At 39.8% G+C, this 22,370-nt stretch overlaps 1 protein-coding gene across 5 annotated transcripts in view; it reads right to left on the bottom strand.

The window, feature by feature from the left end:
• Positions 1 to 22,370, bottom strand: part of CLASP1 (cytoplasmic linker associated protein 1) — a 271,575-nt gene that overhangs the window by 80,620 nt on the left and 168,585 nt on the right. For 2 of the 5 annotated variants that reach the window (XM_059166604.1, XM_059166606.1), the window contains exons 17-22: positions 21,569 to 21,736; positions 20,896 to 20,945; positions 19,879 to 20,049; positions 18,025 to 18,072; positions 5,145 to 5,249; positions 913 to 1,080 (exon numbers count right to left, since the gene is read on the bottom strand). In XM_059166604.1, coding sequence (XP_059022587.1) covers positions 913 to 1,080; positions 5,145 to 5,249; positions 18,025 to 18,072; positions 19,879 to 20,049; positions 20,896 to 20,945; positions 21,569 to 21,736 — 710 coding nt within the window. Of the gene's footprint in view, positions 1 to 912; positions 1,081 to 2,861; positions 2,889 to 5,144; positions 5,250 to 17,521; positions 17,546 to 18,024; positions 18,073 to 19,878; positions 20,050 to 20,895; positions 20,946 to 21,568; positions 21,737 to 22,370 lie in introns of all 5 variants that reach the window. The other 3 variants (XM_059166607.1, XM_059166608.1, XM_059166603.1) reach the window with 2 other exon arrangements.

The following is a 22,370-nucleotide window of genomic DNA, read 5'->3' as shown; positions in this document are numbered from 1 at the left end:
TCATACTATCTTACATTTCCATCCCTTCGACCGCAAGCTCTTTGAAAATCAGAAGCTATTAACTGTTTCGTCTTCTGATCCTAAGGCTTATTAATAAAGTGCCTGTGCATCACAGGAAACAACAGTAAAGCTGTTGATGAGATAAATGAGAAAGAAAAGCCAACAAGACTTATATAGTTGTACTCTGATTTCACAATAATAGATTTTTACCCTTAGGAAACAGTAAAGGTATAAGAAAGAGTATGAACATAGATTTCTTATATTACAAAAGATACCTTTTATATTAAAAAGATTATATATAAATTAGATTTGAAGAGAGTAAGCTGCTGAGAGTAATTCAGGTAATCCTACATGCTGTCACAAAGAAACTAAACACTATAACACAAAAATATTATATATTTGGTTTTCATTTGTTTCTAGTTTTCATGTTTGAAGTATCTATACACATTCTTTGACCGTAAGTTCCACCAATTAGGTTAGAGAAGTTCCAAATCCAAATATACGTGGACCCTACAAATTGCTTTTGCAAGCATATACATATTAATGGCTACTTAGTGCTAGTGCATGAAACAAAGAGGAAAGGCAACACTGCTCCTAATTGTGAAGAAGACAATCCCGCCCATTCCCCCAGTTCTAACATTTTGTTAAGTGGCTCTAGAACACAAAAGCCCATGGTGACATAATTCTTTTCCATCAGTCTGAATGGTGAGGCCCATGTATTTTTCAGTTGTAATTCAAACCTGAACATGCCATAATCTGTAAAAAACACAAATCAGAGTGTCTTTTTAACAAAGGCAAAGTGACATCCTCAGTTCAAAAACAGATCTCTATTTCCAACATTAGACAAAGTCATTACAATAAAAATTATGACCAAGTTGGGAATGATGTTTTGAGGTCTTCGAGAATCCTTACCTAATCCTATTCGGTTTGGACTTGTTTCTCGGCTACATCCCTGACTCCTGGGAATCTTGCTTCGTTTTTCCGAAGAGGGGGTCACAGGTGGGCCTCTTGAGGAACCCCCAGCAAGGCCACCATAACCACTTCCCAACAATTTCCCTGGGGAACTTGACCGGCTGCCAGCTAAAAATGAAATAAAACAAAACTGAAGAATGGCTGTATATCAGGTAATAAACTATAAGAATTTCAGAAGTCAGTAAGCACATTCATTTGGCTGAAATACTTTTATATTAAAATGGCTTTATTGTTGATAGAAGTACTGTTTTCTTTAAAATAGAGCATAAGAAAACATCAAATATAAAAGAATGTTCAAACAAAGAATTATTACAGGTAGAATTCTACAAAAATGACAGTAAAATTTCTGATTCAAAGAGCAGGCGGAGTACAAACAGCTCCCTGTTCCACAGCAAATTTCTACAAATAATAACAAAGGTATTTATTGTTTTGTATTTTTATTCTTTAAGAGTTGATATGTGAAAAATTTTAAGTATAACCACTGGAAAAAGAGAATTCTAACGGAAGTTTCTTAAACATTAGTGGAAGAAAACAGATCTAAAAACATCCCATTAATTTAACAAATGGAAGAAAAGGAGGCAAGAAGATAACTAGAAACATGGTAAATAAAAATCACAAAATAAAATGGTAGGAATAAACTCAAACAAAATAAAATAGTAGGAATAAACTCAAACATAACCATAATAAATGTGGCTGGATTAAATTCATCTATTACAAGATTCTTGGATTGGCTTTTAAAAAAATGAAATTCAACTGAATGTTGTTTATAAGAAATAAACAACATACCTAATAGAAAACAATAAAACAGAATGAAACAGCACTAAACAAAGGACAAAGGATATCTCTTATTAATAAAAGAATCACTGTCAATGAAGACATAACAACCATGAACCTTTACGTTCCAAGTAACAGAGCCTTGAAATATAAAACATAAAATTGATAAAAATATAGGGAGATATTCAGAAGGCCATAATTATTAAGACACTTCTAAGAAAAATAACAACTAATGAAACAAATAACTAACATACCTCTCTGAAATTGACAGAGCAGTCAAAATTATACAGATATGTATAAACACACATCCCACATACACACATGTACAACAGACAGAAGAAATTCTTTTCACTTTTCCACACATATTACAAAAACCAACTGTGTACTAATCTTCAAAGGAAATCTCAGAAATCTACAAAAGTATAAAATTATATAGACCACATGCCCTGAGATGTATACAAGAGAATTAGAAATTAAAAACAAATCATATAGTCAGTCATTTTTATAATTGACTAAGTGTCTCATTACTCATGAGACAACATTTTTTCTTAAAGAAAACAGCAAAATTTTAAAGATCACATCAATACACCAAAATGGCAGTCATCTACTTAGACCACTCTCCTGAAGTAGAGAAGGCAACAAAATTCTCAAACATAAAATGCATGTTATTATGTACCAGAATAGAATGAATAAGGGATACAAACCCTTAAAATAACACTTAACCTGGAAACACACACACACCTTCGTCATTCAAATGAATCATTAAGGTAACCACTCACAAGAATTAGGACTTTATAATGACAGCTACAATTCAAAAATGAAATTCATTATAAAAATCAGTGGTACACATCACCATGAAAAAGAACCGGTCTTAGGATTTATTAATCTTGCCCATAAACTTTGGGCACCCAAATGAACTATTAAGCTGTGTAAAAGGAGAAAAGAAATCCATTCCAAACTCTAGAATTTGAACATACAGAAAAAATGCAGAAAGATTAACTAAGCTCAAAATAAACACAGAAATTAATATTGTGCAAGGAACATGGGACATGGTGGGGGAGAACGCAAAAAAAAAAAAAAAAAAAAAAAAAAGGGCAAGAAAAGAAATGGCTTACCACCAGCAGGATTAGCAGATCTGGATCCTTGATTATGAGAGCAGACCAAAGACAGGCAAAAAGTGGATTAAAAGACAATAGCACAATACAGAAGGTCAGCATGCAACACAACACAAATGTCTTTGTTCACAAACACATTAGCAAAATAGCTTTTTCTTCTAGGTCTTTTTCCTCCTAGTCTACTTTTGTACTTATGCTTATCAGAGTCATATCATACTCTATCGGCCTTTATTTCAGGTCTGTTCACGAAACGCTTAGGAACCTGCAATGTGCCAGGCCTGGGGCCAGGTGGAGGAGATGCAGAGAGGACACGTGTTTTGGCCTCCAGCAGCTCATCTCTTCTCTAGTTTTGAGCAAGCGGAGAGAAGTGACTGCATCCTACTCGTTCATGCACCTCTACCACCTTAACTAGAACTTTGCACAGAGCAAGCGCGATAAACATCATGAATTTAAAGAAACTGCTACTAAGTAGTTTCACCTGAATGTCGTATGCAAAATCCTCAAACATTAAAATATATTAATCTCCACATATTTGAATCCTCAAACATTTAAAATATGCTGTTAAGGGCCCTAAATCCAATGTTAATGAAATCTACTTAATATTATACCAGGACTACAAATGCTAGTCTATCTATCTATATTTGTAAAACATAAAAATATGCTCATTTTTACTTCCTATTAAAATCATGTTTTTAACACTTAATTTATATGCCTAAGTTTGAGGTCCAGTCTTGATTGTTTGCTGGTGCTGTCTCAGACCTTCCTGTGAGTGGAATTTAGCGAGTAAAGTGAAACTGAAGACTTTTAAAGTGGAGCCCCAAGCCTGGGTGCAGGATTTCTACAGGCCTGAAGGGATAATGCTCCTTGCCCTCACCCCCACTACAGAAGCCAGTAGTCTTCACCACCTCAGACGCAGAGGAGCCAGACTAGTGGCAAGAATGCCTGCAGAGGCCAATGCCAGTGAATAGCAGACAGAAAAAAATGTAAAGTACTGTTCAACCCTCCCTCTCCAAGAAAGGAACTAACATGGTACAGCTAAAATCTAGACATTTTTTATTAAACCTAATTTTAACATACTAACCCATATTTTGAGTTTTGAACATTTTTGTCAAGACTTTCTGTGCAAGAAGACCTGACTCAAATATATGAGGTCATGACAGAACGTTCTCTCCATCTGTGACTCCAGGCATCACTAGGGTTCAATAGAATAACCAGAGCCGGCATGCTGTTCTCAAGGTAGAAGTTGCTGGGCTACGCACAGATGCACAATCTATGTTATACTGTATACACCTGTGTGATGCCCCAGAAGCCTGCGCTTCCACATCAGACAAACCCAGCAGCAGTGGATCACCGGCGTCACCCTTCTTTTCAGAAAGGCATTACACTTGTTTAACGTGAGGTCTAGAGTTACCAGAGGGACAGGGGAGAGTATCTGAATTCACAAGGAGCTGAGAAAGGCAATCTAAAAACTAAGGCAAACCTAAGATTTGGCCACAGACTCTCTACGTGAGCCAGACAGCTCCCGGGGCCACAAAGGAGGTGGACACACAGGGGCTGGGGAGCGACCCTGTGTAGCTCTCAGGGAAGGGGAGCCTTCCCCCACCATATGCACATGGACACCCAGCTCTATGCACACAGAGGGAGTGGGGGACTCAAAGGCACGTGTGGCTGGGAGGTGAGACACCAGGGTGCTCCTAAGAGCGATGTGAACACACCCCTTCCATCTGTGGCTGCTTTCATGGCCGATGCTAACAAGCCAAGTGACTCGACATGTACAGACAAGCAGTAATGGAAGCGAGAGCAGTGGGGCAAAGCAGGAGCCCACACTGGCAGGAAGAAGAGAGCAGGCTGCAAATGTTAGAACACAGGGTTAATGGGGAGAGCTTTTAATGGATTTGCTTATTACCACTGAAAGAGAACTCCACGTTAAAATAATCCCCAGGTACTGCTCTTAAATTACATCAGAGGGAGTCCTTATCAACAGTAAAATGGGTCACAGCCCAGGTAGGTCTAAATTTGAGATGCTTGAGGAAAGGGAGAGAAGCCACATTTTAATATTTAATGCTTAATAATACAAAATTTAAATCCTGGCCAGGAGACAAAAGCACCCTGGAACAGTCCATGCTGTAAGCTTACCCACAAACATCAAGACTATTCACGGCAGCTTAGAGCTACACAAGTGCTTCTCCCCTGAAGTACTGAAAATACTACCAATTCGTCAACCGTAGAGTGGGCTGCTGAACAAAACTGAGATAACAGACAGTATTAAAATACACTTCTTACGCTGGGACTGTGAAACCACTTTGGCGCGACTGCGGCCTCGATTGTCAGGTGTGGTGGCAACATTGGTGGCGCTCCCGGAACTCTGCCGTCTCGTGCGGATCCGACCTGGAAGATGCAGCAAAAACGGGGTTTCCATTATGTTTTTAGTAGGTGTGACCGACTCCAGAGAACCACCCACACCATGAACAAGTGGCATTGAATGGGTCACCCGCTGGGGCGTGGGTCTTCCTCATGGGCCGTCCTGACCCATTTCCCTGTGTGCACACACACGTGCATCTTGTCCACGCACCCAAGTTCTACAGCTAGGTTAGCAACTTCTGAGAGTCATGAACCTGGAAGGTGCTTCTGTTACAAAGGTTCTAGCATATTATATTTTCTGATGAGGAGGTGATATCTATTAGAGGATTTTTTTTTTACATTAAACTCTCTTTTTTTTATTACCTATAAATCTGTGAAATTTCCAAAGGCAGAAAATATTAGCTATTATCTTATGAAAAATACTACAGAAAAAGAGTAAATACAAAACAAAGCAAAATAAAACAAAACACAACAAAAAACCAAAAAACCAAACCCTTAAATCAGCAATCAACAAAAGCTAGAGCACCCTGGAGAATAAATGTGTTTTGATATGCAGCACTAAACTTCTATTTTAAAGCATGTATGCCAACAAGTTCCTAAGCTGCAAAAGATGAAGACAGAATCAGTATTATAAGAGTAGCAAGAGAAACAGCGACCTAAAAATAATGCAATGTCACAGGCGTTTAAAGAATTTGCCATTGTAAGTAAAGCAATCTGTTAACTCCCATTATTAAGCCATGAAACCACAAATGCAAAATCATTGATAACCAGACTAGTATAGTTAGAGACTAAACTTTTTAAAATTCGGGGCTTCTTTGGTTTTGGGTGGGCACAAAATGTCTCTCCTGCTATACTTCAGTCGGAACAATCTGATAGGGAAAACACAAACCAACGGAACTCACACTGGCAACTTAACATTGCTCAAAACCACTTCTACCTCATCATTTAAGAAAGCTTACAGAAAAAGAATACAGTTAAACAAATCCTAAGGCTTGAAAAAGGTTCAAGAAAGGGAGGTAAGGAGCAATTAAAGTATTGCATTAAGAAAAAAAAATTAAAGCTAGAAAGAATCAATAATTTTTAATCACAGCTGAAGTAAAGACTCACAAATTCTAGAATCTATACGAAGAGCTACATGTATGGTACTATACTAAGAGCTGTATATGTGTGAACTTGGGATCCTCCTAAGAACATATAATTATTCTCATATTACAGATGAGAAGAGGAGAAATGGGAGGGGCGGATTCATTAATTTGTCCAAGGCCACGTCACTGGTTTAGCTACCTGTGCCTGCCTGGCTGGCCATTTCATATTCTTAAGGAAGTCACCAAGCTAAATTAAGGCAGTCACCAAGGCAAAGTGAACATGAAAAACCAACTGAATCTCACTCCCTATTTTAAATTTACTGCAAAACATTTAGGTCACAAAAAGGAATTTTAAATGAACATCCATACCCATTCAGCTTAAAAAATAAAAATCTTTGCTAATGTCCCTGTACCTCCTACTTTCTCCCAACATTTAGTAACCTGATCCTAAACCCAGTGTTCATTATCCCCTTGCATTTCTTTAAACTTTTAATATTGTTGTATAACCATGAAACAGATGGCATTATTTTATATATTTTAAGTGCTTTTAGTTATACCATAGGGTATATATTTTTCCAAAACTTACTGTTATGCTCAACATTTTTTTTTGTGAGCTTACGGAAATTATTTTTCTGCAGGAGGTAAAGGAGAGATGTTTTATTTTTTCCATAGGACTACCAATGTCCAAATACATTTTCTTAATCCTTTTCTTACTGATCTACAAAGCCATCTTTTGTCATTTACCAAGTACTTAAATACATATATAGGCTTCTCAATTGCCTAGTCTATCCTATTGGTCCACGTGTCCACACTGGTACAACATCAAAATGTTGTGATAAGCTTAAAAAGAAAAAATCTTGCTAACTGGAAATCAACCCACTTTTTCTTAAAGCCTTTGCTCTCTTCCACATGCATCTAATGATTCAGTTTAAAAAGACCTGTTGAAATCTTAACTGGTATTATATGGACTGCAGGTTAACCTGAAGGATGGCGGGGGGAATAAGACAGCTTTATGATATTGATCTTTCCATGTTTTTTCCTTCATTGATCTCACTTTCTTCAATGTCTTACAATAAAGCTTTATCTTTCCTAAAAGCCTTACTCAATTCTTACAGATTTATTCAAAGGTGCCTTATTTTTATGACGCACTATATTTTCTAACTTCTTGACAAACGTGAATGTAATTAATCTTTATATTTTGATCTTAATTCTGGGAACCTTGCTACACTTTTGTTAATTTTACTAACTTGTATGTAGATTATCTGCAGTTATGTAAATAGAATACCATCTACAAACAAGACTTCAGTTTTTTCCCTTTGAACTCCACCCTTTCATTTCTCTGCCTTTATCCCACTGTCTCAGACATGTAGTCCACACCTATACAGGTAGGATTTGCTACTCTGAGTCACATTAAGCACAAAAAATTCTGGAATTTCACAAAAACTAGGATATTTCAACAGACTAAGAGAACTCCTTTATTATTCCTAATTGCTAATAATCTGCCAAAATGTTGAATTTTTTGATGCTTTCTCTGCATCTTCTGAGATAAGAGGATTCTTCTCTTAGATGCGCTGAGCTCCATCTGGAAGTTTCTAAGCTATTAAACCTGAGATAAGGGGCACCCGGGTGGCTCAGTCACTTAAGCACCTGCATTTGGCTTGGGTCATGATCCCAGGGTCCTAGGATTGAGCCCTGCATGGGGCTCCGTACTCTTCTCCCTCCACTGAGTCTGCTTCTCTCTCTCCTTGCCACTCCCCCTGCCTGTATGCTCACTCTCTCTGTCCAAAAAAATATATATATAAATAAAATAAAATAAAATCTTTAAAAGCAAAAACAAAAAACCTGAAATAAACTCCTATGCTCATAATATGCACACTCACAATGTCTCAACCGTACTTCCTCTGGTTTAGTTCTAAGGCTATGCCAGCTCCATTAATGAGGAAAATATTCCCACTTTATCTTCTTGGAGTTGATGGAAGACTGGGATTATCCAATTCCTCATAAGACTGTATTTCTTAATCCTGTCTAGTGAATGTTTAATTCCTATTTCACTAATTTGTACTCCTATCTTTATTATTTCTTTCCTACTCTCCTTTGGGTTTATTCTGTTATTTTTCTAACAAATTGGAAACAACCTCCTGTTTCTCTTCTAATATAAACTCAAGGCTATGAATTTCCCTCTAAGAACTGCTTTTGCTTCATTCCATGAGGACTGATATGTAGTTCAACATAATGTGTTGCTTTAAAAAATATGTATTTCTAGGTCTCGTTTGTTTGTGTTTTGCTTTGCAAAAATAAGCTGGATCTGTATTTCGTACTTTACAACAAGAAAATCAGCAAATGAACCTAAGATTAAAATGTAAAACACAAAACCATAAAAGTTCTAAAAGAAAACATAGGAGAAATCCTTTGTAACTTACAATGGAAAAGTCCATTCTAGCTATGACAAAATTAAAACCATCAGAAAATTAAGAAGTCTCCTTAATTTTTTGCAAAACCTTAGTATGACAAGAATAAAACTATGAACAAGTTAAGGAAAAGGACAAATTAGGAAAAATTATTTGCAATTCAAATCACAAAGGGCTAATTTCCTTAACATATAAAAGTTTTCTAGGAATCAATAAGAAGTCCACCAACCAGCCTGTGCTGATAAATGTTTAACAACTGGCAGTGGGAGAGGGTTCCTACCAATCAGTGTTTTCCAGTTTCTCTGGTGTAAATATTCCCCACCGTGGCCAGTTTCAGGCTACTAACATGAAATCAACCAGATTCCAAATGTCCAAAAATTTAACAAATGGCTGTCATGAAAAAGCTCAAGACAGCTCCAGCACACCACTGCTGCAAACCAATAAAAAATGGACAAAAGCTAGGAAAAGACAGTTAACAGACAATAGAAATAGCTCTTGAGCATATGAGATATTGTTCGGCCTCACTCAGTAAGAAAATTAAAATGATATTAAGAATGCCATTTATCGATCACATATCAGAGTGGCAAAAATCCAAGAATATGCTGATAGTCTAGTGTGTAGGAAAAGAGGCACTGTCATTGGTGCTGGGAGTGGAAATTAGTACAGCCTCTATAAAAAGTTATTTGGCAATATCTACCACAATTAAAAATGCATGCACTTTTTAATCCAGCAATTTCATTTTAGTTTATGCAACCGATATACGTGCACCCATACAAAATGATAGTATATAAGAGGTTATATTCATGGCAGCATTGTTTATAATAACAAAACTCTGTAAATAATCCCAGTGTCTATCAAAATGGGGCTGGCTGAGTAAGGTAATCCACATAGTGGAATGCCATACGGTGATAATCAAGAATGAGGATGCCCTCTCTAACCTAATATGGAAGGATCTTATGATACATTAAGTAAAAATCACCAAGATGCAGAATGGTATGTATAAATATGCTATCTTTTAGGTTTTAAGAATGGGAGAAAATGTGATTTTTATATTGCTTTTATATGCCAAGAAACTCTTGATAGAAAAGAAACTAAAAGTTGTTAGACTGGCGTGGAAGGGAAAGAAGTGGTAACTAGGCAAATGAAGAGATAAGACTGTGTACCTCCTACTATCTTTGAGCTTTGAACTACATGAATGTGCTACATATTCAGAAATTTATATATACATATGTATATTTTTCAGACACATGAAAGTTCTTAGTTTATTAATCCTCTCATAAAAAATCTGCACAATCCCCACAGTCACCACAAAATCTTTACTCCTTCTGTTGTCCCATCTCCAGCTCACTTCTTTTTGCCAGCACCAACAATGGTTTTTAGAATCCCTGACTTTCTTCATTCTGTTCTTGCATTCCTTTCATTGTTTTATTGATGACTTTTTTCTTCTCATATAGGCCACATCTTGCAAATCTGTGTCTGCTTCATTTTTCTCTGCATATTCCAAGGAATCATAAATCATGTGAAAGCCCACTGTCTTGCCACAACCAAAATGGGTTCTGATTCCAAATACAAAGATGACATCGGATGTGGTCTGATACATTTTTGACTAGTTTCCCCAAATTTCTGTCTTAGGTACCATTGCCTTTCTGGGATGAAGAACATCAGTGACCTTCTGTTCCATTGAAATAGTTGGTCGGTCATGGAACTTCCTGGTCTGGATAGTTACTATGTCATTCATGATGGTGACTGAGCCTCAAACAGCCAGGGAGGAAAAGAGCTAGAAGTTTTATTTTTGTAGATCACTCACTACACAAAGGTGAATTTGCAAATGCTTTTCAGTGTACTTTGAGGCTATTTTTCTTTTTTTTTTAAGATTTTATTTACCCATTAGACAGAGATCACAAGTAGGCAGAGAGGCTGGCAGGAAGAGAGGAGGAAGCAGGTTCCCTGCGGAGCAAAGAGCCCGATGTGAGGTCTCGATCCCAGGACCCTGGGATCATGACCCGAGCTGAAGACAGAGGCTTTAACCCAGGCGCCCCAGACGCTATTTTTATCAAAATCATTAAAATTCAGTATGATTACATCTTTGTGATCTACTCATTTTTATTATATAGCAGTCCTCTTTGTCTCAAAGTAAAGGTTTTTCCTTATTTTTTGTTATTACTAGATTTTTTTAGATTTTTAAAAATTTATTTAGAGAGAGAGAGAGAGAGAATGAGAGATCATGAGAGGGGGGTCAGAGGGAGAAGCAGACTCCCTGCTGAGCAAGGAGCCTGATGTAGGACTCAATCTTGGGACTCCAGGATCATGACCTGCGCCAAAGACAGTCACCTAACCAACTGAGCCACCCAGGAGCCCCAGTAACAGATTTTCAACAGCTTCCTTTTATTTTGCAGCTCTTATCCTTTGTCTTTTATTCTATCTGCAGCCTTATCTTTTAAAAGGCTTGTCCCTTTAAATTTCACATAGCTGGATCTTTAAAAACAATCGAGTCTAACAGTCTATTTTAACTGCAAAGTTTAGCTCATGTGAGCTTATTTTTACCATCTTATATCACACTTATTTGTCTTTTCATTTTCCTTTTAGCCTCTTCTGTTTCCTTCTTTTGTCTTACTTTTTTAAGGTTATGCTTTACTATCTTTTACGGTCTCATAAATTAAAATAACATTATTAAAAACACAGCTTCGGTGAAATCATACTTTTGGGAAAACGGGAGTTTGAAAACCTCTTATTTTTTGTATGTGTTTGAACTTTATTTTTTTTTTATTATGTTATATTAGTCACCATACAGTACTTCATTAGTTTTTGATGTAGTGTTCCAATTTATTATTTGCAGAGAACATTCAGCACTCTTCCCATGTGCCCTCTTTAATACCCCTCTCTTTTTAAACTGAACTTTTCATTTTGAGATAACTGTAGATGCTGATGCATCTATAAGATGGAAGAGGGAGCCTGTGCACTCCTTACCCAGATTCCCTGTATGATAGCATCTTTAAAAACTGCAGTGCAAAATGAGCAGCAGGACATGGATGGTGATATGCTCCATCTATCTTACCCAGAGAGATTTCCCCAGTTTTATTTGTACGTAAACTCTAGCTTTCCTTTGTGGGTAGTCGCTTTGTCTTTCTGGCTGCTTTAATACGTTCTTTTTCAGTCTGTGGTATTCTGCCATTTCACCATTTGTCTGTCTTGCTTGGGATTTGCTGGGTTATTGGAGTTTGTGGGTTCGAGTCTTTGATTAATTCTGGAGAATTCCCAGCCATCACCTCTTCAAATACTGTCTGCCCCATTCTCTCTTTGTTAAATGTCTGCACCACCTTCCACATAACTTTGTATCTGTCATATTTCAACTCTACCCTTCGCACTGTACTCTGGACAGTACTTTCCTGTCTTGAATTCATGAATTCTCTTATGCTACAATGATACTGCTGCTCAATTTACCCACTGAGTTCATTTTAATAGTTTGCTGTATTTTCATTTCTAGAAGATCCATTTATTCTTCAAAATCTACCTGGTCATTCTTTATAGTCTCTTATTCCTTTGCTGGTCTTCCCAAAATTTCTTTTTATTTCTTTAAATATTAAGACAATGAAATGATTCCTTTTCTTGGAACTTTATAGAAATTCTTTAAGATCCAAACTGAAGTTGTATTCCAACGAGGATTTATGTTGGCTTCTGCTAGCGTCTTGTGGGCATAAGCAATCCACAACCACTTTAATATGATTTATCTATTTGGGTTTTCAGACCACAAAGTGTAAATTCTGATCCAAAAACTATATAAAAGTGTAATTTATGGTTGCAAGTTCTGAGGGAAGATTATTGCCCCCCTCTACCCAGTATCAAGGTTGAGAAATGGGCAAAAATTCCCTCCTAGTTTAGTGGACTTAACTTTCTGTTCCTCAGTCATGATCAGGTCTTGGGTAGGCTCCACTTTACCTCTTGTCCTTCATAACCTGCATACCCATCAAAGGAAATGCCCAACATCATCTCAGACATTCAGACAAAAATCTCAGGCTGCAAACCACATTTCCCCCCTCTTGCTAGGGTTCCTGTTTCTGCTTAGGTCGGGAGATGTGTAGGTTCATGGCTTTTATCCCAGATCAGTGATGTGTTCTCAATGAGGAGGGTGGTCAGTCAGACTACTGAATTCTACATATTGCTAAAAATGCAAGCTTATTTCTTTTAAGCATTTAACTGTAATAATTTCATATTACATAAAAGACGCTGAAGTCTTGAAGGATTAAATGCATTTGTATTCTTTTCCTCTGCTGTTCTCACTCATTATAGATGTAATCACCAATTATGAGCTCACATTTGACATGTTTTAATCTGTGGGAATCCTGAGGAACCAGATTTGAGTGCCTTCCTTTATATAAGTTCACTGCTCCTGTCCAGCACGCTTGGAGGCTATAAGCCCAGACCACTTTAATTCACCAGGCTGGGGTTTCCCAGACACCACAGATAACGAGAACTAAAACCACAGTTCAGTGAGTAGAGAGCTCAGTTACAAATGAGGCAAGATTGGTTTTTTCCCTCTGGCTAGGACAAAGTTAAGAGATACCATGTCAACCTGAAGATAAAGAGCTTTTGTTCCTAGTCTACCCTTTCATGGATCTATAGCAGTTAGACAATGCCAGCTCAATGCCAACCTTACCTCTGACCTGGGGGGAACACAACAGCTTCTTTCTTCTCTGCCACAGGGACTCACATGAGTCACTAAGACCTCTGGGCACCCTTAAAATCAATTTTGGGGTGTTAAAAGGGTCTCTGTTGTGTTGTATTCAGATATAGCTTTCTTTTGTAAGGAGAGGGTTTATTAATTTGGTGAACCTCATGTTTTTTGAGTGCCATTATGTTTGTTTGTTTGTTTTTCAAAATTTATTTATTTGACAGACAAGAGATCACAAGCAGACAGAGGCAGACAGAGAGAGAGGAAGGGAAGCAGGCTTCCCGCTGAGCAGAGAGCACCATGCAGGGCTCGATCCCAGGACCCTGAGATCATGACCCGATCTGAAGGCTGAGGCTTTAACCCACTGAGCCACCCAGGCGCCCCGCCATTATATGTTTTAAAGAAATGATATAAAATACTCCATGGTCTTTAAGAAAAACAAAATCTACTCAACAAATGCAACAGAGTAAAAATATACTTCAGTTCTATATTATGACCTGTTACTAACATTCATATTCACTCATACTGTGTTACGACAGAGATAGAAAGTAGACATGACAAAAAAAAAAAGGGTATATAAGAGAAATAGAAATATGAGGTATTAGAGAACTAACCAACAGGAAAAAAAAAAAATTCTGGAGATGGAAAAGCAACAAACACACCCATCCAAAGAAAAGCAGACCCAGAAGAAAACAAAGAGCTGAAAGAGAACAGCCTTTGACTTTCACAGAATGAAGACAGAACATCCATATTGAGTAGCTTTTTAAAAGAGCTCCTGAAGAATTTCTCTCAACCACACCACCATTCTTCTAGAAGAGCCCTCAAAATAGGAAATGAAACCTATGTACCCAGTTTAACTTGTAGGTCTGGTTTTCCTACATTCAATCTAAGGCAATTTTTTAAAAAAATCACTTATCAGACAGCCTCATGCCACTAGGGTTTCTGTCCCCTTATGTTTCGGAATTTCAGGCAATTCTCAATTTAGAGGTTATAAAGATTAAATGGTCTTGTATGTAAATCTCCATTCATCACACTGGAGCCTTTTGGCATACGTATCTGCTTTACAAATTCATGGCTTCAGGGCACAAATAAACCAACCTCTACTCATAGGTGGCAATTTTGATAAAACCAAAATCTAAGCAGTCGAACCCTTATAAATTCTGTTACCTACAAGTATGATTCCCTCAAAGGAAATTTTCCTCGTGTTTTTTAAAGATAAAACTAAAAGAACCTTAATACTCTTTTACTCCGACAGACACCTATTTTTTTTTCACTGTGTAAGAAAAGTCAGTCATTTAAAATTCAGAGCTCTTGGATAAATATGTAGCAATACCAAATGTTTTATGTACCAGTAAAAGTGAACTAAAATCTAAGTTCCTTCCCCTGAAGAGCAGACAAGGCTATATGGTTATCTTGATTTTGTAATCTCAAAACCATCTTTGACTTAATAATGTATGATCATCTATGCTCTGATGTGATCAGTAGGTCATCAGCTCCCATGGGTCACTCAAGCCCAGTAACCCTTCATTTAAAATTATGTGTTCCAGGAAAAAATATGAATAGGGCATTTCCTAAACCATACTAACTAAAAATCCTGAGTATTAGATGGGACTCAAAGCCGAAGCATCCCATCACAGACTTTCCACGAGCAGCAGAACCAACAACATAAATGCGTCCTTCTAAATCCCCCCAAATTACACAAAGATAACCTGGAAATAAACTTTCGTCCACAAGATGAGTTTCTATGGGTTCTTCGCAAAAAAGTATTTTCTGACTAGTTGTAAATGTAAACAAGGCTATTTGTTGGGTATGATAAAGAAACTCCCACATGAGATGTATTTGCTCCATACCTCCACTAATGAAGTGGCCAGAATTCAAATGTGAATTTTGAATTTAGAGCATCCAACGACTGATTCCCAGTCATATCTCTGTCTCCTACTGATGAAAGCACCTGTCTCTTCTGGTCTCAGGAAGTAGACAGGAAAATGCTTCCTAAGATTATTACTATTAACAAATTTTTAAAAGGCCCGTAAGGATTCCAAAACTTCAGACAGGAAACTCAGGACCACATGGTATTTACTCTTTCCTGAGAGTCATGATGTTTCATGCCTTTTTCTAAGAACCGTGTGTGGCTTTTCCAAGCAGGGCTAGGTTTCACCGCCTCACAGCCAGAGGGTGCTAGGTGTGCTGGAGCAGGCAGTCCCCCGCACTCTGTCCCTTCCCTCTCGTGGGCACCGAGGGCCGAAGGCCTGATGTCCCGCCCCTGCCAGCCTGCGTGCCCCTGGACGCAGGGAACAAGGCTCACCGGCTCCCTTCACTAAGGCTGTCTTTCTGTCTTCCATGGGATTCTGAACCTGATACAACGAAAGGGCCCCATCTCATTCTCCCACCTTCCCTATGGCAAAAACTAGAAAGAGATGCCTCATCCCCGGTCTCTGGCACAGTAATTGGGTAGGCAATCTTCTGACCTTGCTCTGCACTGGTAAGAAAAAAACTGATAAAAAGAAAGAAAGGTGAAAAATTCCCAGCGCTGGGGAAAAGAGCAGGCTGATTTCAACTCTGTCACATAAGCGTATGAAATTCAAGCATCTGGAAAAAAAAAAACAATCTCCCTCGGACCATCCTCCCATTCCATCTACATTCCAGAATTCCACACTCCACTCCTCTTTCATCCAGGTTGAAGAAATAACGTAGGATCATTTCTTTGGGAAGGAGAAATGTACAATTACTCGTTATGTGCTAAAAAGTGCAGGAAATCACACCCAGCCCCAAGAGTCTGCTACTCTCAGGAAGGAGATCCTCATTGTGACAGGCTTCTTGTCCATTTTTCATTTGGGGAACTTTTCACTTCTCACATTTGTCCACCCCGAAGAATCACCCTTCAGGGCTTACTGAAAATTCAGATTCTACTGTTCCTTCCAAACTTAATCAGGATTTCAGGAGGAAGGACCCAGGACTCTGTTCCTTTAGCAAGCTGCAAGTAATTCTTGTGATGAGGTTCAATTCGAAGAACAAAGACCTTGAGGTTATGCTCATCCTTTAAAAAAAACTCCATTCCTAACTTTTCCTTAAGGAGGTACCCTGAGGAAGTAGTGTATCGATTAAAAGTACCATGAACTGCATGTATAAAGAAAGCACCAGTCCACTTTGCAGGCTACCTTTTTAGAACAGCTAAATAATGTATGCAAGTTAACAAGCAGCTTCTAATTGTTAAATCATTACGGTGAGGGTGTGTGGGTCTAAGCCACTGAAGCAGATGAGGTTCCTCTAAATTTCAGTTACTTGAGGCATTATCCTGCTTTCCAGCCAGACTGTGCAAAGGGATAGTCTCGTCTCGTCTAGCATGTGCTAATGAAAGATCTGTACAAACTGATATGATTAGGTCTGAAAGTCAAAAGAGAATGTACAATCAGGAAGAATTTCTGGAGAATGGCATAAAAAGAAACCACAGTGGATCTGGAGGCGTGTTTTTCTTTCTCCATGCTAGATCCTGTGTATAGCGCCAAACACAGCACATGGAATGCATTTAATACACAGCCGGCAAGCAGAAGAACAAGGGTCGATGGATGAATGGGGTACGTGTCAGGGACACAAATAAAAATGATATCGTATAATTCAGTAGCATCTTTAGGGAAGAGAAAAGCATTGTTTAAAATTTCTGTATATTACCTGAAACTGTTACCAGCCTTTCACCTAAATAATGACACTGAATTTATTTTCAAAACAGGAAAGGCAAATCCTGAGAGGCCCACAGAAGTACAAAAGTAAAGAGAAAGAAAAAGAGTTACAAAGGGAATGCTTGGGGAGTAACAAAATCTGAGACGAGCAGCCCACAGGACGGCAGCACACAAAGTCTTGGCGATGCTCCTGGCCGGGGTGGGCTGGGCGCCGGAAACCACATATAGCACACGTTGAGTGACAAAATCACCAGAACCATGACAGAACAAGGGAGGAAAGGAGAACTCAGGTCAAGGAAAGGCAAAGAGCCGGGGAAACAGAACAAAGAAGAGTGGGAGGAACGTGCAACGTGTCATGCAGAGACCTCGGTGAGGACGAGTGGGCACCAGGCAACACTCAGTGAGCACAGAGGACAGGTAAAGGCGAGACACACCTCAATCACAGAAACAAACCGCTTACCCTCCGCTTTAGTGGAAGTACCGTCTTTAAGCAAATTAAAAAACAAGGGAAGGGATAACAGGGAACAGTTAGTAACAGTAAAAAAATTAAAAAGCAGAATGTTATTAGCTACTAAAAAAGCAAAAGTACAATTTAAAATAAAACTAAAAAAGAAACAAGTTCAACAGCAAAGCAGATTCTGAAGCGAATAAGTGTGCCTTGTATTAAAATCAGCTTTAGTATAATGTGGCTTTTGGCTTTTGGAAAACAAAACGAAACATGGCAACCCAGGGTAGCCCCTTGGTTGATAAGGTGTTGATTTTCTGTTTTAGCCAACCCTCATCCTCTTCAGAGTTTCTTTCTCATAGAACCAAGTACCAGCAGTGTGAGGGGGAGAAACCAAACACTAAAGTACTGAAGAGTCACCCAAAGAACAGAGGCGAGTAGGAAGCTGACAGAAGCTGGCTCTAGCAATGATGCCTATCCCAACTACAAAGAGCAGCAGAAGCTGTACAGCGGGGTACCTGCGTCAAGGCCTACGGACTCCGTATCTTCCCTCACGTGTCTGGACTCTAGAAGTTCGGAAAAGGATTGTCAGCTTCGATGCTACACTTCTGTACAGATGTAACATGCCACCCCAAGTAGTAATCGTAACAATTCCTCAGTAGGATTATGTTAAATTTCTGGGGGTTTTGTTGTTTTGTGGTTCAAAACATGAGGCAAGCAGGGGGAGTCACTCTCTTGGGAGAGAATGGACTATTCCAGTCTTGTGATAAGAAGAGCTAAGGCGGGGCTGAAAATTTATCCTCAGGGTTTTAAGAGGTCAATTCTGTATCATCAGGCCAAAAGACCTCAGTGCTGTTACAAGTACCGGGAGGAAGTCTACATGGTTCCTATTAAAATATCCCAAATACGCACAAAGAAACAAAGACTACTGAGTACTCTAAAAGATGAGTTTTACTCAAATTTTCAAGCGATGAAACAAATACTGATGACAAACACTCAAGGCGGATCACATGTATTGAAACATGGGGTACATACTCAGAACTGACCGAAAGCAAAAAAAGCTACTCTACCCAGGAGAGAGTCATACTGACTTCCCCCTTACTCCACGACTACCTACCAATCTAACGTCCTAACACTCCGGGGTGATGCCAACAGTACTAAAATGCTAGAAAGCAAGAACACTCAGTGGGTTTTTTAATCAAAAGGTACCTGTGTCTGAGGTATCTCCCTAGAGAAAATAAGAATGACTTAACTGACTTGATGTTCCAGAACACAGGCCTTTCTCACTGTAATGGTCCTAGCACAATCTGGTTTTCTTTCACCTTACAGGACAATAGTTTACAAAGGACTTTTATATCCATTCATTGATCCTTCACATGTGTCTGAGCTGGGTGACTATTACCACAACTAATTAGGTGGAGAAACCAGCTTCAGAGACTGCAAGGCCCATTCAAGGCCACCAAGCTAATCAGTGGCAGGCCCGTAATCACCTCTCGGTGCTCTCTCACTCGGCTTCCATGCTCAGAACATTAGTTTCAGAAATGACTTCGGAACTGGTTTGTAAACCACATAAGTGATTCAGTCTCAATGTTCCATGAAGCTTAAGCTGTATGTATTCAATTTCCATAAAATGCAAAATAAAACCCATCCAGCAAAGTCCCCAGATTTTGGCTTGAATGATTTTGCTCTAACAAAAATAAAATATAACCAGTGATCAGCCTCACATACGGGTGTTCAGTTGTCTGTGGAAAAACTGACATTCCATTCTGTCAGATATGAACTGTTTTAAAAATAGTTTTTTAAAAATCCTTTGGCCATTGTTAAAGTACACTGTCCTCCCAAGGTGACAAATGCAAGACCAACCCTGTTCTACGGAATCCACCACATTTCTCTAGAGATGCCCCCTGCTGGGGTCCCTGCACCCCACACCTGTGCCACCCCAGTCGTATTCTTAATTTGGGATACACCTAACTACAACAGTCTTTGGTGACTCCCTCACTAAACCCTCTGACTCTGCCCCACCAATGGCACGAGGGGGTAAAAGCCAGTTTGGCAATATGGGAGGTGGTGCAGGTGCTGGCCGGGCTGCCACAAAGGGAGAAGTGAAGCTGAAGGATGTGACACACTGTGTGTGAGCCCACAGGTACTTACTCGTCACTAAAAGGGACGATGCTCCAGAGAAAGGGAACACTCAACAAAGGGTGGCTGGGAATCAGCAGTAAACACACAGAGCTACTTATACTTAAATATCAGCTCTGGAACAGTAAAATCTCAGTGATTGTGTTTTATAATTTGTTAAATAAATCTGAGCAGGGCTAACTGTAATCTCTAACAGCAGAGCTGCAGGAGGAAGGAGGTGGGAGTCTGGTTACCTAAGGATGCGTATGACCCAGGAGGCAAGGCCGCTGCAGAGCTGAAAGGCGTAGCGCCCGAGGCCGAAGACACTTTAGACTTGGCACTGGCTGCTGCATTCACGTCAATATCACTTCGAGACCGCTGGAGGGACCCAGTCGTTGACACGGATTTGGTACTAACTGTAGTAGCTTGAGTGGTAAGGAAGGAAACATCAGTAGGGACTACACTAGAATTGTAAACATGCATTGTTAAAATTTGTTTTGCTCTTCTTAAGTTTTCTTCTTCTTTTTTCTTTCTTTTAAAAGTAAGCTCCCTGCCCAGCATGGAGCCCAACGTGGGGCTTGAATTCACATCCCTAAGATCAAGACCTGAGTTGAAATCAAGAGCTGGGATACTTAACTGAGTCAGAGTAAAGAAGTTAAGCTTCTTTAGCAAGTTTTAACAAAGGCTGGGGTGCATAAGCAATGACACGCTGTATCTCCTGGTCACTGAAGACAGTTCAGCCAGCGCTGAAGGAAATTAAGTGACTACAGCCAACATACCCATTCCATTTGTTTTCTTGTAACCAAAGACTATAAACCCCAAAGCAACGGCCCCTCTTTTTGGTTAATGTGAGGAGTGAGGTAATGAAAAAGCACGCACATCTGGCCAGTCTCTCACCCTGTGCCTGCTTAGGCACCCTGACTCCAATTACCCTCCTGCTCTCTGGGAACATTCTACTCTCCCACCTCTAATAGCCATCACACTGCTGCTGCTGCTGCTCGAGGCGTCACCAGCTGTCCTCACTCTCCTGTTCAGTAACCGGAACAAGTGGAAAGGTCCCAGGGCTGCATTTCTACACATGTTCCTCACCGCTCTGGGCCGCTAGGGCAGCAGAGCTGTGCTGGGCACAACCAGAGCACCAACAGCAGAAGGCTCTGCAAACCTGAAAGGCCCCTGAAAGCAGGGGACTGGCTGCCAGTGGCGGAGCAGCCGCCGCTGCACAGAAACAGAGGCTGCCCCAAGATGGCCATCACCATGGCACTCAGTCTTACCTCTAGAGGTGGTGCTTCCAGTAGGACTTCTTTTGGCAGAGAGCGGTCGGCTGAAAATAAACGTACATGCATGTTAGTTATTATCAAATGTGCGCTCTGCCGTGTTCACACAAGTATAGTCAACAGCAGGAAACTACGGTAACGAAGGAATTATTTCAGAGTCTTCTGCATTTCTAGGGTAATTGGGACCACAATCTTATAAACCCCTGACGTCAAAGCTTTAACATTCTATTTCAAACTATCTTCCAAACATCTAGAGAGAAGTCCTAACTCAAGACAGAAGTTAGAAATCCAGAGTGAGGACGATAATACATTTACTCACAGATTTCTAACACCCTCCCTCTTTCCAGACTCGTCTCCAAGTGAACACTCATATTCTCCTAGAAGACCCTGTGAATAATTCACTTATTTCACTCCAAGCCTGTCTTCTAGGCCTACCTTATGAATTTAGCTCAACACTACTTACTGCTGAGACCGAGGCCGCCTTTTCCTTACCATTCTCCACAGCATCTTACCTAGGAGCAGAGCCCATCTGAACAAAGGGGGGGACTAGAACAGGCACGTACACATTAAAAAACAAAAACAAAAAAAACACAGCTGGAATTTGTGTCATGTAGCAAATCCTTCCATACAAACTCTCCCATGAATGAAAAAGGATGGCTAAAGTGCTTACTTCAGACTCTCCTGAGAGCTGGAGGATGAGCGGTCAGACTGCGGCAGAGACACGATGCTGTCGGAGTTCTTCAGGTGGGACTGCAGGGCCTTTTGGTAGGAGGACTCAAGGGTGTGGTACAGGTGCTCTGCTTCTCTGCTGAAGTGACTGTGAAAACCCCAGTAGCACCTAGGGGAGACACGCAGTGTGCTACAGTCAGGATTGCACAGGGCTCCCACCGAACTCCGTGGCCCCCCACGCAAGGTGGTCAAGGACTGCACTCTGTGGTTCAGCGCCCCTAGAAGCAGCACCAGGTGAGGGAGGGTGGACAAAGGCAGCCTGGGATGGACCCTGACCACACTGTACTGGCTCTTCTGACACGGGGCAAGTTCCTGGGCTTCTCTGCATCTCATTCTCCCCTATAAAATGGAAACTAAAGGGCCTAACTTGCAAGACTGGGGAGCCTTCGGGACAGTGGAGCTAAAATGTCCAGAACTAGGTTCACAATACGGACAGGGCTCATCCATGGAAGCTTTTATAAAAGTGATTTGACACTCATCAATCAGAAGTATTTACAGGCGCCTCAGACAACATGCACAAGAGAGGCACAAAGATGTTCTGAGCTACTTGAAATTTGTATTGCAGGCATGACAAGAGAACTAGAAAAAATTGGGAAGAGGAAGAATGCATACGAGAATATAAACAGCCTATGTATGTCACTGCCAAGTCTATTCCTAAGAGTTGTGAGCAACTAACTACGTCACTCGTTTTGGTAGGAACTAGCTGAGCTGGTAAGCTCTCGAGTGTTTCAGTGAGGTCCTCC

This window comes from Mustela lutreola, chromosome 3, assembly GCF_030435805.1.
Source record: "Mustela lutreola isolate mMusLut2 chromosome 3, mMusLut2.pri, whole genome shotgun sequence".
NCBI classification, from domain to species: Eukaryota; Metazoa; Chordata; class Mammalia; order Carnivora; family Mustelidae; genus Mustela; species Mustela lutreola.
The sequence above is the reverse complement of the archived record's forward strand: the minus strand, read 5'-3'. Positions and strand labels throughout refer to the sequence as shown.